The 18,376-nt window shown below is 37.6% G+C and overlaps 1 protein-coding gene across 5 annotated transcripts in view; it reads right to left on the bottom strand.

Moving 5' to 3' along the window:
• The window catches only part of LOC105048976 (uridine kinase-like protein 3), a 76,837-nt gene extending 58,867 nt beyond the window's left edge, over positions 1 to 17,970 (bottom strand). The window contains exons 1-3 of one of the 5 annotated variants that reach the window (XR_012142856.1): positions 17,321 to 17,970; positions 17,032 to 17,073; positions 15,713 to 15,875 (exon numbers count right to left, since the gene is read on the bottom strand). Coding sequence is in view for 4 of the 5 variants with exons in the window: in XM_073261081.1 (XP_073117182.1) it covers positions 15,713 to 15,866 (154 nt within the window). In the remaining variant the exon portion in view is untranslated. The remainder of the gene's footprint in view (positions 1 to 15,712; positions 15,876 to 17,031; positions 17,074 to 17,320) is intronic. The other 4 variants (XM_073261081.1, XM_073261082.1, XM_073261083.1 and 1 more) reach the window with 4 other exon arrangements.
• Positions 17,971 to 18,376: the final 406 nt, after the last annotated feature.

The raw sequence follows: 18,376 nt of genomic DNA, 5'->3' as shown, positions 1-18,376 counted from the left end.
ATAAGGACTCATTTGGTTTGTGGGAAGAACTTTTCTTTCTAGAAAGTAATTTCTTGGGCAGTTATTTTCTAAGAATAAGATTTTCATATATTTGGTTGACCATGAAAAAGTAATTTCTTATAGAGTGGCTTATGTTTGATTGAGCACCAATTTTCTTGAAAAAATTTTATAGAATACCTATTATACCCTTAATAGATATAAAACCATACATTTTTGCTCCTAAACTTTATATAAATAATAATATTATATTTGTATTAATATAAATATAATATTATAATATATTATAATATAATATTAGATCATAATAATTTACTATATTAATATAATATTAATATATTTTAATATTTTAATATAAAAAATTATTAATATAGATATAAATATAATATTATTTTAATATGAAGATCTTGACATATATCACTATTCACTATTTCATCCTAACAATCCATTGATTATTTATCAAATCTTAACTGTGAATCTTAAAAGGATATTTTTGGGGGAAAAAAAAAGCACCATCAATTTCTATCTTATGGAAAGTTTCAAAACCCATTTCCCCCACTGGTTTGCACTTTCCATGAAATGTGGGAAGAGGTTTTTCCATTCTCACTTCTTTTAAAACTCCAACCAAACAAGAGGTCCCCTCTCCAGTTCTCAAGAATTGCCTCTTCCCCCATCCACTTCCTGTGATCTAAATGAGTCCTAAGTTTAAAAAACAAAGGTATTAATTTGATTATCTATAAGGACACACTGCAGGGACCACACTCAAAATCACAATGTGTTAGTTAATTGTCCATGCTAGAAGGGCATTTTAGTATTGTTTCTTCATCTTTCAATAACACTTGATTACTTAATAGAAGAAAGAGAGAGTGTGGCCAAAGAATGAGACTGCCCATATCCCTTCTTTATCTATTCTATACCTTCTTTCCAATTTTACTTTCTCTATGCCACTTACCTGTCTTATCCACCTGATTTACGTTACTCCTTTCGAGGATATTGCTTATACAGGGTGAGGAATCAATATTTCAATATTCAAGGAAGTGTCTCCTTAAAAATGAATTTCCCAAGCCTATGTAGTTCTAAACTTAATGGCAAAAGACAAGTTGAATGTTATGTGAACTTAAGGACTTTTCCTAGTTCATTTCATGAATTTTATCTTTGAAAAAAGAAATGCATAAAATTATTATCACTTGAGTTTATTCAATATTACTGGATATTGAGGTGTTAAAAAATGGTCTATTTTTAGCTCTAGGCTCATCGGACTCAACCTTAGACCAGATCAACCTAGTAAAACATGTAAAAAGCTATCCTTAATTAAGTAAATTCGGAGGAGCCAAATCTCACTCAAGCCAACAAGCCCTGACAAAGCTTGCAAAGAAACCCCTCAGCCTAGTTCATTAACACGATTTAGAAATACCATGCATGATATTTAAATGAAGCTACTACTTAGACACATCTCCTCTTGAAATAACCTTGAAGACAGCTCTATTGCCTATGTGTCCCCCTCTATCATTGAACTGCACTGTCTTATGCTAGTTGGTGTAAATGCTTCCTTGTAAAAGTTTTGACATCGCCACAAACCCATTCAACACCCATAGACCACCTTGTAAGCAATGGTTATTTTAACCCTTGAAAACCGCAATATAATCAATTCCTTTAGGCAGTATAACCCACAAAATAAGATGGAAAGAAGCCCTTATTCCATGGTTATGCTACCAAACAACTAAAATTGGCCAAGGAATAAGAGTTATGGGGTATAATTGGGTCCAGATTATATCATGGAATAAGTAAAACTCGTCCCTTCTAAATACCTTTTTGCCCATATCCACTTTAATCTAACCAAAAAGTGGGTCTATCATGAAATTTAATGCACTTTATTCCCTCACATGTACTGTGCATTATCCCTCTAACAAAATGCCAAAAAAACTCTATTTTGTGGTATAAGTCCTATCCCTCCAAAGTAGAACATATAAACATTTAAAATTTATCCCGCCTACCAAACGCTACCGTAGAATTAGATGATCAAAGTATGCCATTGGCAAGAAAATTCTTTGGCTGCTTTATTGATTATATATGATAAGACATTGAAAATTTCATGAAACAATTGAAAAGGTTGTAAGCATATTTATTAATACAAAAAGTAATATTTGTAATATAAATGTGAACTAGCAGATATAAAATGACTAGCACCTTTTATGATCCTACAAAGGATCAACTATGAACCAAAGAAAGGAATTAGATAACAATGGGGCTTCAATAACCATATTTTTTAGAGTCCATATGGACAATTAATTGCATTTAGTATGTATATCTACAATTTGCAAGTTCGTCATATTGGTGCATATTGCCCCACATTAGGGATACATACTACACCAGTACTAAACCGAGGGAGGGGAGGTACATACAGAGTCTCAGGATGCCGAACCCACTCTCATACTAGGCATGCCAACATTATAACGTGTTACTGATATCGGATCCGGTATCAATTGCAAATCTTGCTGCATACAATCTTCACGTCATATTTTATGTGATATTAGATGGTTTTCTCAGCTCGTTATTGACTGAACCTAGCATATTGAGTATATTTATTATAACAATCCAAATACTACTAAGAAATGTGTCTATGTATATCTAAACTTGGATGTATATCACTACATTGACATACCATATTCGAATTAGCACCATATTAGCTACAAAATTTTGGAGACTAAGATATATGATCTTTTCTTATTGCACTTTTGAGGATCAACAATACTTGGACTTGATAGAATATATGAGCTCTTAAAACTTGAGAAATGTCTTTGTATTTAAATGTCGCTATTCTGATCAAATCTTTAAATTGTAATTTGTCCATGAGCTAAAAAAAATCAACTTCTTGTTTTTATGGAATTTGAATTTTTGAGTATTTTATTGACTCAATTTGGGAGTGGTTCCTTATTTGCATTTCCATGTAAATGGAACATTTGCATAGATATTCATGTAAATAAAATTTATCATTTGTAGATTCTATTTGTCTATCTTCAGTAACCTACCTACAAAGCAACAAACTTAATTAACCTACATTACGGCATCGCAATAGCATAAATGGTGATTGTAGTAGCAGTAGCAGGTGCAACCATCCTCATCCTCCTTGTGCAGACAAAGAAACCTAACATTGGGAGGTGTGAACTTGAGCTGAAAATTTGGAGGAAGGTATGTCGATGCAATTGATTGTTATGAGACAAAACCCCCATTACAACACGTATGATGCAAGGTGTTAGAATAGATAGATGGTAATTAGAAGAGGAGCAAGGGCAAATCACTCTCTTCCAAGGCAGAAAACACCACTTTGACCAACCACTCCAACGATACAGCTCTCACACACTCACTCGCACACCCTGGGAATCGACCAAAAGGGACGAGAAAGAGAATATAGAGAAGGCAAGAATAATTCCCACAAGAGAATTCTCACTAATCAATAATTCAAGTATCTCAAGTACAATTACAAGGGGAGACCTAATGGAGGTTTTTAAGTACAAGGGGACTCTTTTCTTCAACTTTCCAATGTCTGATTCCAAATCCTATTCCAACTCAAAGAACCATAACTACTAACTTTCCTAATAACACTAAAAGTTCAAAAAAAGAAAGTTCACAAAAATCAAACACCCTAAAATTAACTAACATCAAACTTTCCTAATGAGATAAAACTCACGTTGTGTTTCCTGACCCATGTAGCTAAGACCCTCGACCCATTTTCCTAGGCGCTCCGATGTCAAAACCCCGGCCTTGATCACCAACTTGCATCCCCAATCAACTTCAACCAATGCATTGAATGGAGAAAGGAAGCACATCTCAGCAGATTGAAGCTGAAATAGCTAAAGATGTTCAAGCGGGAGCTTAACTCCCAGGGCAAATGGGGCCGATCCTTGGTCATCATCAAGTCCATTGGCTAGGCCCAATCAAAGGCCCAAAAGGATAGCATCTTTGTTTATGAGATTGTGACCTTTAAGTGTTGGATCATTATATGATTTATCAACCAGCTCTAGGCAAGATCAATAGTCATAATAGCTCATAGCAAGGATTCAGGTCCCAGCAGGACATCTCGCGAGACATCGAGATGGGGTACATCCCATGTGTTGGAATAGGACTGTCCCGCTAGTATCCCAACATCCCGATCGGAACTTCTTGAAACATCCTCTGTCCCAAGTATCCGAACTGGATTGGACGGCTGTGCATCCCATTCCATGAAATAACCGGAACAGCCCCATCCCACGGGATTTAAAACCTTAACCCGTAGTGCCCTTTCTTGAACATAACAGAGCCAAGGGCACGCTCGTTGAAGGAGCTATATTAGTATAGTTGGTAACAGCGAGGACTTCTAGCAAGCAAGTGGCAATGCTGTACAAAATGTCCAATTTTTTCCTTTTCCTTTTCTATGGATTTCTTTGCAACCAAACATACTATGATACCACTAATTGAATGTTTTTCAAACCATTCTCATATGATTCAACAAATCTAGAATTATTTTTATTTCATGTGCTCACAATTTATTTACCAATTATCACTCAAATAAGAAACACTTATAGGCTCTAAATTAGTGATGATATCAATTGGTGGTGGTAGCATTTTTCCCGGCTGTTTACCATTCTTGCTTCTCATATGCTTTTTTACATGAATGTATCAATAGATAGATTAAAAACCATAAAATTTAAATTTTGTTAATTTGTTGTTCTAAATTAGTTATCCACAATCTTTCTGGATTATTGACCAATTACAAAATTTTTTATGTGAATTCCTTTTCGCAATTATTTTTTGTTGTTGCCTCTTCCATGCTTGTTCTTTACATGAATTTACATAGCTATGATAACAAGCTTACATTTTTTTGTTTTGTTAATTTATTTTTTCCAAGATTAAGCATCCAACCTATTTCCAAACTATGAGGGAATTGCATAAATTCTTTTCCTAATCCAACCCTTTCCCTTGGCTGAATTGTTCTACGACCTAGGGTGAAATAAGGCATGGTCAAACTGCATTAGGTCATATATAATCTAGTTTGGCCCTTGCAAATCTAGCATGACCCCCAGATAGACCGTATAATATTGCTGCAAAAGGAAGAAACCAAAAGACATCCTCTTGCCCTCCTAACCCCAAAAAGATCTTGTGTTCGACCTCCTATAATACAATGCACACTTGCAAAGCACTACTGTTAAATCGTAATCCGTTTAAAACACACCTCAAGATAAAATGCTTCTTTGTTCAGAGAGAAAAAAGTGGGGAAAAATTTTCCATCAATGTCAAGAGCAGGGTTTCTCGTACCGGCCCGAACCGGTCGGTACGGGGCATACCGAATCAAACAAGGGGGGAATCGGTGTGGTTCACCCACCTTTTTCGGTAAATTACAAAAATCGCACCGAACCAAACCAAGCCGGTTCGGTGCAATTTGCCTGCAAATCAAGAGAAACTGACCGGTTTCTCTTGGTTCGGGTCGGTACGACTCAGAACCGAGCCGTACTGACAGGCCATATGAGGGGGGGGTGGGTTGCCTTTGTCTCCTTTGATTCTGAGAGCCTGAGACTCTCAGAAATCCAAGAGCCTCTCTCGAGAGCGAACGATGGAGTCCTTCCAAAAAAACAAAAAAAAATTCAAGAAAAATTTTACAACTCCTTCGACGAGGCGACAAATTTCGACCAGAAGTAAGGTAATCCTTTGTTTCATCACTAAATATTTTATTTTTCATGTTTTTTTAGTCATAACCACTAAAAAATTGAAAAATAAGAAAAAATCATGCCAAATTTTGTGATTTTGATATGATTTCATTATATGTTGTAGATCATTCGATGATCTACATGATGACACTAAAAATCATTAATTTTTGTTAAATATTTTTTTAAATATATATTTATATATTTAAAAAAATTATTAAAAAATTTAAATTCAAAAAAATATAATATCAAAAAATTATTAAAATATCGTATTTTGTTAAACTTGCAGAAATGAGTAAGAAGAAGAATGCAGAGTATGACATTGCTAGGAGCATGGTGAGATGCTCAGCTCGACATCATTGGCCCATCATTGGAGATGCAAATGATGCGGCACAGTTCAAAAGAAGAGGGGTGACTAGGTTGAAGCAACATTTGACTGATGGTTATCGGAATATGGCCATGTGTCGAAAATGCCCACAGAAGGTCCGACAACTTATGAAAAAGCACTTCGCTGATCAAAAAACAGCAAAAGAGAGGGCAAAGGAGAAAAGGACAGAGATGGACCGTCGAATTGGAGAGCCATCTTTCTATCATTCCAGAGAGTCAGAGAAGGTCTCTGCTCCATATGTCGAGAAGGTAGAGATTGAGGTTGCCGTTCCGATAAGTCTGGATGAGCAGTACAGGCTAGAGGAGATGGTCAGATATAGAGAGCAATTTGGACCGTCATTCTATAAGTCGGGATCCAACTCTGCGACCATTAGAGGAGAGTCTGAGTTCGGGAAGATCACCTCTGTCAGGGAGCCAGTCAGTAGAGGGAGGAGTATTTCATCGATGCTGGGGGCTTTTGACAGTAAGAGAAGATCCGACAGAGATATTTCAACAGGGGCTACCATTCATGATTTGGATCCACATACTTTTTCTAGCAAGGATTCAAAACAGCAGAGGATTGACACTATGCTGAAGAAGGATATGTGGCGAGCTATTGGATCATGATTTCATTTAGCTATATTCTAGCAAATACAGCGGGCAATACTTACTATCGGTCTGCCATTTCAGCAATACAGACTGCCGACCCTAATGTAGATCCTCCAGCACCCAGAGATATTCATGATCAGCTTCTTGACAGCAATAAAGAAGAGTTGGAGAGATAGATCTCTTCTTACAAGAGTAAATGGCCCATATACGGACTGATGATGATGTGTGATGGTTGGATCAATCCTACTAGACAGAGTATCGTAAATTTTTTGATATGTTGTGATGGAAAAATATTTTTTCACAAATCAATTGATACTTTAGATAAGATGCACAATGCCGCATACATCCTTGGACTGTTGGAAGAGATGATTGATTCAGTTGAAGAGCAAAATATCGTACAAATCGTCACAGATAATGGACCGCAATATAAGACCGCTGGCAAGTGGCTGATGAAGTGGCGATCGCATATTTACTGGACACCATGTGCTACACATTGCATTGACCTGATATTGATAGATATTGGGAAGCTTCATAGAATGCAGCAGGCAGTGGATACAGCCCAGTCTATTACTAAATTTATCTACATTCATACATGGATGCTGTCATTGATACAAAAATATACTGAGAAGAGATCTTGAGATCAGGTGTCATATGGTTTGCTACAAACTACATAGCACTTGATAGCCTTCTGTAAAAAAAAGCAGCTTTGCGTCAGATGTTTATCAGTACCGAGTGGCAGGAAAGTAGATATGCGATGACCAACACTGTGAAAAATCATGTGAAGAACTTGGTGACCAGTCAGTCATTCTGACAACAGGCTGATAAAATAGTGAAGATTATCCACCCATTATATGAGGTACTTCGCGCTGTGGACAGCGAGGATACCCCCAGATGGACTTCATGTATCACATGATGGAGAGGATAAAGCAACAGATCAGTGAGATAGATCCTAAACATGCCTGAGAATACATCAACATCATCGATCATCGCTGGGACTATCAGATAGATAGAGATTTGCATCTAGCGGGTAAGCATGAATTTAAAAATGATCTGAATTTTTTTTTTTAATCTTTTCTTTTTTTGACACTAAAAGTTTACTTAATCACTGTGAAAGTTATTTTCAGCTTACTATTTGAATCCGAAGTTTCAGTACAACATATCCGGGATAGATATAGATAATGAGCTTCTTACTGCTTTCCGTAATGTTATATATAAGATGGTGTCCGGTTCCGAAATCACATCCATGTGTCTGCAAGAGGTATGTTAGGTCAATTAAGATGCGATCATTTAACTTAATAATATATTTGTTGCTAAAATGAATATATTTCTCACGGATGAAACAGTTTAGAAAGGAGACAGATAGTTTTGGAGTCTCATCGACTATCATAAGCAAAAAGATGATGAATCCAAATAATTAATATATCAACAGTGAGGACTTTGTCTAAATTACATGCCTGCTAATATCATAAAATCTGATATGTAATTTTGTTTAATTTTCTGACAGCTGAATAGTGGATCTATTTTGGACAATCCGCACCAAATTTGAAAAATGTGACCATCTGCATTCTTTCCCAGACAGTCTTCACTAGTGGGTGTGAGCACAATTGGTCGACTTTCGCTCTTATCCACAGCAAACAGAAAAATCGTCTGACACATAAGCACATCAATGATCTTGTTTATGTGCACTATAATTTGAAATTGAAGCTAAAATATGTACAGAATGAAGTACAGCTGAAGTATATGGATCCGACGATAGATGATTATGCCATTGATGATGAGAATCCGATGATTGGATGGCTTGCAATCTAGTAACAGGAGCCGAAACTTAATGAGTCAGGATCTCCTTCACGATCAGTCAGTGTGGTAGCTAGGGAGATCAGGGTAGATCCAATGCAGTGGTAGAAAAAAATATTCCACATAGAATTCCAACTGATCAGACACAGCCTGAGGGATCACAGGGGAGTCATTCATCACGTGACTCCATGTTCGAGATACAGGGCCAGATATTTGAGCGACAAATACTGAGACGAGGCTGGTCACAAAAGGGCATTGAGGGAGCTCGAAAAGATAAAGAAAAAGAAACGGCAGTTGCAGCACCCTCGAGAGTGCAGAAGTCAGTTGACTCAAATTCAGAGACCGGCGGCAGTGCGAGTGATGGTAGTAGTCATGGATCTGATGATCAGAGAGGAACTGGAGGATCTGATGATCAGAAAAAGACTAGAGGATACGAGACCACTATTCATGAGACACAGCCATAAGATGGTACTTGATTCACTAGTGAGTCTCAATTTACACATGCCACACAAAATAGAGACCGCGGACAACCTGATAGACCCCATGAGGAGACGATCTCATACAGACGACTGCCTCTCAGAGGTCGTCCAGCGCATGATATAGCTACAGATGACCTTGCACGTGGAGTAAGATCCATGGATGTTCTGGATCATCCTCGTATTATGGATTCTATCATCCCCAAGCTGCTTATAAGCTATATGGATATGGTGTATCCGAGATATCGCTTCTAGTGGCTACTATCCTATGCAGTCCGGAGCACCTTATGGATCAGATTTTGCTACTGATATATTTGGATGGACCCCTCCACAACCATACCATCATCCCGAGGATATCTCTCAGAGTCAAATGAGCAAGAGATTTGATATGTCTTACAATCTAGAGAAGATACTTTATGGGATGAATATTCAGGATTACAGTGACACTTGATTAGAGGGATGGACTGATGTTCCTCCAAAGCATGCAGATGATCCGGATGTCTACGAGTGATACAGACATTCGACGAGATATTAGATTAGCAGAGATCCTGAGATTAGTATATTATTCTTTATAATTTTACTTTAAATATATTTATTGCATTGTTTTAGACTTTTAGTGTTTTAGACTTCTTTTTTTTTTGGATGATAGAATTGTTATATGACTTAAATAAACATTAATTTGGATATAAAGTAGTTTAAAAAGTAATAAAAAAAACTTTTGAAATCAAATTCAACTAAAAAATCAAAAAAAAATGATGACGTACCGCTATCGAATCGATACACCATACCGTACCGACATACGATATGGTACGGTATGCAGTACCCTACCATACCGCATTGAAACCAGTACAGGGCTCAGTATCGGTTCCAAAATCCTTGATCAAGAGCATCAATTTATTCATTCTTTTCACCAGAAAAACAACCGGATACCTTGTCTTCCTTTCACTTCAATACATGTATCTTTCCTATCAATGTCTATTATTAAGGGAATAACAAGCATGATAAACCCAAAGAGAAAAGCCATCAACCTAGAATTGATAATTGTATACAAGAGAATATATAAAGATCTCTTACATCCACGTATACACAACAAATGCAAAAATGGGGGGGGGGAGAGAAAGGAGTGGTTGACGAGGATTCTCAATACCCCTTAAACACCACATTTCTTTGACAAAGAATTAATCCAGCCCATTTCTATGAACCTATTAACTATATACTAGTCAACCAGATGTTGCTAGTAATTTAGTAGACTCAAAAAGAATAATCATTATTGCATGTCAAAACCATTTTAATAATTTTAGAAAAAGGTTCATGATATTGTTCATGATTTTTCTAGTTTGGCTGCCAGATCATTTTCCATGGATAAAATATTCATTGTGCTTGCAGTACTGTGTGATGGTTAAGATCATTATTGTCTATTGAATCGACATAAAAAAGGAAGATGAATGATAGACATAGAATGTAATTTATTTGAGATATTTAAAAAAAAAAGTTAACCCAATTATCATGAATCTTTTATGGTATCTCTTTGCTCATAATAAAATGCATCAAGGATGTGTGATTTTGTTGGCTGCATGGGAAAATGCCATTTATATCCTTGTCCTAAATAAGACTAAGCTTTCTAGCAATTATTTACAACCAATCTACACATTTCTACTAACTGATTTTAGCTTTAAGAGAATGATCTAAAGGCACTACCACCTACTCATCATGCCTTAGCCTCTTTGCAATGCCACTGGTATCACAACAAAGCCCAATCTCCTCTATTCCTTCCACGATAGAAATAAATGTTGGGGGGTCTGGCCAGGATACCACCACCACAGGACCTTTTCGATACCACTCGTGTTGCAATTGATCACGTGTAGACACCGCAAGAAAAAGAAAGAAAAGAAAAATACAAGACAAGAGAAAACAATCAAGTGCATGGATCAACCCAAGGCTTTTACGGGGCATACAAAGCTTCACTATGAGAAAAAAACAAATACAAGAGAAGATCCTCACACTCTCAACCCTTATATATAATCACTCTCTCAATTAGAAGCTACCTTTATAAAGCTCTCACTAGAACTAAGGAAGATCTCTCCGCCTCACGAATCTCTCAGTGCCGACTGCCACAAAATAACCTTAGGGTTAGCACTTATTTATAGCCCAAAAATCCTCATCCACAATGTGTCAAAAGGCCCTCATTGGAGTCCTGTTAGGACTATATCCGAAAGCGAGTCTAACACCTCTTTGATCACATCAAACAACCTCTCTAGCCGCTAGATCAAGACCGCAAGCCACTCTGGCCACACGATCGCGCAAAAACAAGCCGTAGACCCCGTAATTCGCCCGTAAACCATCCTCGATCCACCGTAATACTGTGAGCCGCAAGAAACGAACGAGAAACTGCCCGTCGGTCCATATGGACCATGTGAAATGGGGCGGAAAATGCCCGCCAATCCATGGTGAGGCGTGGACCGCGTGGAGCAGCCTCCCACGTGCATGCTGGCATGCTCGCCTGCACTGGGCCGCGCCCGCACGCTCGTCCACGCGTGCTGGGCCTGAGCTCCACCCAGTTGGGCTGCGGCCTGCTGTCAGCCCACACCAGCTGTGGCCCCCTCTAACTGCTCTCGATCTGCTTCTTCGCACATATCTCTTCCATCTAGACTCCGTTTGAGCTGTTCTTGAGCTCGTTGGATTCCATTCGTCGTCCTGGATCTCGTTCTAGGCTTATTGTAGATCAAATCTCGAGACATTTTCCTCAACAATAAAATCTAGATTTCACGTATAAGATAAGAGCCTTGATCGAAAGCCAACTAGGCAATTGACAAAGCAAATTGATCCAATAGATGCTTCTCTTATTTCAAACCAGCTCTAGTTGCATTATTACATCACACCACCAAGACACAAGCTCACCGGTATATCTATCCTCCATCACCTTCGTTTGAGAAGCAAAAAGAACCCAAACCACCAAAAGAAGAAAGATGAATAACTAGATAATTAGATGTGTTACAATCATAGAAAGCAAACGATTATCTCAAATAGGGAGAGGCACAAACTTGGATGACCATATATATTATTACCAGGTCCTTTCAACACCTTTAAAAAATATCCTTCCTAAATGGAAGCCGATACTAGGACAAGCTTGCTCTACCTTAGCCAATTCCTAAATAACTTTTCCTGAGCATAGTTTAGACCTTCACAGCAACCCCACATATGTAGATTAATGGGATAGCATAAAACAAGGTGCCAAAATAGCTTTACTCTATATCAAACTTATTTCACTTGAAACACATCAATGCAGCCAAGATTTGCAATCTCAATATCGAACCTTTATCAGTAACATCTTGGTACAATGTTGGTATGCCTAGTATGCAGGTTGGTTTTGCATATCGATACTCCATATGCGCCCTACCATGTAACGGATCAGTACCGATATGGTATAGTATGCCCGATATGCACCAACACATATTGGTATGGCATACCATGAATGCGGCACAAACTAAAACTATATAAACCGAAATAAATTCTAACCAACCCTACTAAGTATCAGAGTAACAGGCGAGTTTTGTCCAAATTTAGTCCCTAGAACAGCTAGCCATAGGCTTAGTTAGTAGTTTATATATTCTTAATCTTTTTTTTCAGATCTAGATCTAAGCATCATTTTTAGCTAATTTTATATGTTTGAGGGTGTCACAATGAGATCCAACTTTTGAATTCATTAGATAACCAAACAAGCTCCTTTCAAGCAAGTTGTCATGGACTGAAACCAAGGCTTTAAATACCAATAGGACAATGAGGCATCATACTGTCCCAAGTGTTAGGATGGGACAAGTTGAGAAATGGGCTAGGATAGGACAGGACATGCATTGTCCCGAGTGTAGGTACACTAGGCATCCTACTCCATGAAAAAATCGAGATGCCTCCATCCCACGATACTTAAAACCTTGCTGGAAATAGATAAAAGTGGGAGAGGTACATGGCTTTTCTCCTTTTCTTGAAGCATTAGGAATAGTTTGTGAAGTAAATGCTTCAAAATAAGTTGAAGAAGGTGGTGTGATTAGTTTTGAAGAAATTGAAAAACTTTTTTCTTTTAATTCTTCACTAACCACTACTATCTTCCACCTCTTGTTTCCTTTGTTGATCAAATTCAACAGAATATTGCATATCTGCTCCAAAAAGAACACTGCTACTTGCTCCTTACATATTTTCAATATAAATCACAAATTTGAATTTTGTTTTCCAAAATTTTAAGATCTGAAATAAATTTGGGATCACATTAGATGGTGGAACAGATCCATTACCTTTATGCATTAGTTTGGTATAGAAGGATGACCCAATTATATGGCAAGAGTGACCATAGCAATGCAAAGACAACATGGCAAGAGGCTTCAATGAAAAAAATAAACTTATAGGTCGAATGCCATTGTTTATTGTATGGATGCCACTATGCCATGTTGCAGAAGATCCTACACGCTGAGAGTGCAACAATTTACAACAGAAAATTGATATTTAGAAGAAATAGTGAAAGAAGTTTTGATCTTTGAAAAATATCAAGATTAAAAATTTCAAAATTGTAGTCCAATTGTCCAAAATCACATGATCATACATCACCAAGAACAGAATATTCACGATTCATATTTGGAATACAAGGCACTAGATCCAGTCCCGTATTAGCCATTAGAACTTGGAAGAACAGCTGCAGAATCTGATCATTGAATAAAAGCTCAAAATTACTTGAAGTACATGATCGAAATTTGATTGCCTAATGATCCAATCCCTACCTGCTTTGAAAATCCAATGATGCTTGACATCCATCAAGTGATCAAAAGTTTCAAGATTGATAAACGAGAAGCATCAAGACAACAATCTAATGTCCGATCATGAGGAAATTGATTGTGGGACTTGAACAGCAATTTATGAAGATCCATCAATCGGACTTATATTTGACATTTTGAAAAATGTGGGAATGTGTATGCACAAAGATAGCATCTCATGTAGGTGTGGCAATGGGTCGGACCAGGTCAGGTTCAGGTCTGGTCAAGTAAGGACAGCAACATACAAAATCATGACCCATACACAACCCAGCCCGAGATTGCTGAGACCCCTGATCCATACCCACACACACAAGTCATTTCAAGTCACCCATCAAACACTAACCTAAGATATTTTACCAGATTAAATACCTAATAAAGCTAATCTAACATATCAAAATCCAAACATTACCAGCTAATTTCCTGAATACATTGACTAATTTGTATACAACGAGTTCTTACTCCAAGTTCATGAATAAAACAACATAAATTGTTTCAACTCAAATATGATCTCTTCCCTCATGACCCAAGTTTGGTCAAAGCTCCTACCCATAGCCAACTCATTTAAAATTCAAGTTAGAATATTTGACCCATATTCTTTTGGGCTAAGATAATTTTAAGAATAATCCAGCCCAGATAGGGCCAAGTCGGGTCAGATTTTGCCACCCATAAACTAATTTATGACAGTGTTGGTAGATTCAATTGGATGAGCCCTCATGTCAAGAAATTAATGTTGATTAACTTTTTCTAATTTCTATGTTTAATTACATCCATAACTTTTCAAATCCATACTTTAAGATCCAAGAACCATTTTAGCATAATTATATGAGTTTAGGGCATGTCTATATGAAATGCACCTTTTGAATGGTTTAGATGCATTGAATTTTCATTTCAGCTGTTTTGAAAGCACTAAATTTGATAAAGATATGAATGCTTTTATTCTTAGTCACAAGCTCCCTGCAGGGAAAGCACCAATTTGGCCAAATCAGTAGTCCAGATTTAGTCTAGGTCACTTATATACGATAAAGAATACAGAATAATTAGTCAAGAGTCCTGATGAAGTGTTTCAACCAGTGAGGCCTTGCAACCAGATAAAGAAACACACACACACAGAGAGAGAGAGAGAGAGAGAGAGAGAGAGAGAGAGAGAGAGAGAGAGAGAGAGGAGAGAACATTCCATTATTGTCTTGGCATGTGCAACAAGTTTCTACCGAAGGGCAGAGATAGATTTATGATGCCATAAAATAAAGTACTGTCCAATTGTAATCCTTAGCCCATGGTCCATTCCGATCCTTTTGGTCCAGTCTGAAGATCCTAGTCCATCATATAATCAGGTCCAATGCCATTTTATTTTAATTTCCTTCTCTAAAAGCTCCAACTTCTTAAATGCCCGAGGCAAACCATTTTGCTATCCCTGTTTGACTTCAAAATACACCTCTTTTTTTATACATTAATGAGTTTGGTGAGATGGTGTATGTAGCAATGTTCTGGCAACAACCAAATATCATGCTGCTGCTACGTCCTAAAAGAGAAAAGCAGCCTCCTGGCAACAATATTTGCTATAAGAGAAATTTCCTTTGCTAGAAAAAGTAGAAAAAAAGGAAATGCTTTCAATTTTGTCTTGCACAATCAACCCATGGTGGAGATCCATGGGTGATGGGATGGACCAACTTGTTGGCACATAAACCAAGGAAATCTTGGATTTGCACTGAAAGTCTTCTAGATACACTACTAACTACTAAGCACATCACCTCTGCAGAATTATCACAACTTTTAGGTCGATATCTCTAATCAAGTAACTGGGTCATGCCAAATGTTCAACCAAATAACCAAATAGGAAGTTTATTAATCATATGTTAAAACAATCATTAGTTCTATGATGCATAGAATAGAATGTGCATTAGTATTACATAAGAGATCCAGCGAACGCAATTCCAAACACCTATACAACTCAATGCATGGATAAAACTTACTCATTTTTAAGGACAATACTAACCTATTACAAAAGGTTCTCTGTGGCCATTCTCTGTTGCTGAAGTTGTTGGCAGCTCCTTTTCAGAATTTACGATCTCCAACTCATCCAGGTGAAGTCCTGAAAAATGAACTTCAGCTGATGTTTCTAGCAGTTCTTCTACCGATTTGGAACCCATGTAGACAGGCTTGAACCAAAGAACAACAAATAAGAGGATACAGCACAGTTAGAATATTTAATAAAAGTGATAACAGAAAAATTTTATGGTAACACAATGGTATCACTAACATTATATTAGCTTGATCAACATAACTGATGCTACAATAACTGATAAAGTGTTAACAAGATGATTTATAATGATCTGTATAAGAAATATTGTGAGATAAGCATAGGGCACCATTAAGATGGCAGCATATACCATAAAGTCAATACCTTCCAACTAAAATATATTAAAGGAATAGTGTGAACTTCTGGATTTGAGATTTTGACAGAATAGATTTTATGTTCATGTTCAGATTTCGACATTGTTGCAGATCTGAGATCTTATTGAGTTCTGAGGGGAAAAAAGAGAGGGGGAAAAGGGAGAGAAAATAAATACTGCTCTTCAAAATCATCATATTGGGTTGCCCTACAATTTAGTTAGCATTCAAAACCTAGAACTGGCTTCCATCAATTCATCTTATAGATTCTTTCTAGAATCTATAGTAGCTGTCACATATATTTGTTGCTTCATGAGAATGTATTTACCATCAGTGACATTAGTTTCTTCAAATGCATTTTATTTTTTCTGCTCATCTTTGACCCTCTTTAGAGCCAACTTACAAAGTTTCTTCGAACTCATGAAACTAGTAAGAAGCTTCACTCCAAAACTATGCATTTGAATCTAATCCTCCATTTCCACAAGCGATACTACCCCTTAAGTTTCAGCAGAACATCTATTGAACATAAATTCTGCTTCAGCTCGCAAGTGGCTTGATAACCTCTAAATGGCATGCAAACAGTCTCAGAAGCATCCTCGTTAACAAGGAACTTCAATAAATTGTTTGAAAGATTGGTGAAATCTAGCTGAAATTGAACGAGTCCAGCATTTCAAAACCCAACAAGTGACAACTGAACAGTCCTAGAGATTAACAGTGTCAAGTCAATGCCCAAGGAGAAGCTAAAAGAACATTTAGAAAAATATCTTCTTTTCCCTTGCCTACAGAGAACATACGGAACTAAGACCAGAACCTAACGGCCTTCAATTTTAAACTTACAAACATTAAAGAAAAGGGGGAACGGCTCCTTTTTTCTCTGGTAGAACACAGGGTGCAGATAGCAAGAGAAGGAGAGATAAACATTACCGATTACAGCTCCTCTAAAAAGTGCACTGACTCTTTCCTTGCCTGCAAAAGATCAAATGACACCAATTTTCAATAAAAAATGCAACGGAAAAGCATTTGGCTTGAAAACTCGACACCAAAGGCATCTATTAGGTATGATTGGACGCAATGCGCAGACCTTGATCAAATCCCTAAACTTAAAACCGCAAAACCCCAACGCTAACCCAAGGCGATCCGAAAAAACAATTAGATACTTCGCAGATGTCAGATTTAAAGCAATGCGAGGGATCCAAGAAGAACTAATCCGTACCTACCGATCAAGATCCTCTCCGGCTTCGGCGCCGGCGAATCTCGGATCCAGCCAGATGGATGCGAAATGAGAGCTGTGGACGTACCGATGACCGTCGCCGCCTCCGGGGCCGGCGATCTCGACGGTGTGGCGAGATCGGTGTGGGAAGGGCGGGCAGGCAGATCCCACGGCGATCGGGAGCGAAATCCTAGGAAAGGAAATGGGCGACAACGCTCACGAGGTCGGGGAGGACGAGGTTTTCTTTGTAGGCGGGACGGCGACGGGCGGGTAGAGAGATGGAGAGCAAGAGAGTCGGATGAGAGCGAGCCTCGAGCACCTTGCATGCGCTCGAGCACCGGGCGCATCATATATACCAGGAGCGGGTCATGTGTCGGGGCACCTCTGATGGACTTCCTGCAATACCATCACCTGTCTGCCAGCTTGCACCTTACGGAAATGTGAGATCCGCAGTGTATTTTGGGAGTCCTGGATCGTACGATATGACAGCTGGTGCCCATCTGGATAGGTTGGAAAGTATTCTTACAAGAGTATTTGCACCGGAGATGTCATTTTTCCGAGTTCAGGGACCTCTAGGGGCGATTCACCACGCGACGCTGAAAGCGAGACGGGATTGAGCAATCGTGCAACGACCTAAACAAGGAGAAATTATTCCCCACGTTCCGTACATCACCCATTTTTATTACCCCATCCATCAAACGAGAAAATATTCGTTGCAGCGGTGACATCACGTCACCGTTGCAACAAACCGTTGAAAAATTGATAATAAGTAAAATACATAAAAATAATGTAAAATATTATTCACAAAAATCAATATAAGATATAATAATTGATGAAATATAAAAATTTTTATTAATTTATTACAAATTTAACATAGCATCATCGTTGCAATGAATATTTTTTTTCCACCGCATCTAACCCATCTTCAAAAAATTAAATAAATAAATAAATATTATAATTGATAGTATATCCAATTAAATGATGCTTAAAGAATATTTTTTTAAATAAAAAATAAACATCAATAAATGAAAGTGGATAATATAATATCCATGCAGGTTC

Source organism: Elaeis guineensis, chromosome 7 (genome assembly GCF_000442705.2).
Source record: "Elaeis guineensis isolate ETL-2024a chromosome 7, EG11, whole genome shotgun sequence".
NCBI lineage: Eukaryota > Viridiplantae > Streptophyta > Magnoliopsida > Arecales > Arecaceae > Elaeis > Elaeis guineensis.
The sequence above is the reverse complement of the archived record's forward strand: the minus strand, read 5'-3'. Positions and strand labels throughout refer to the sequence as shown.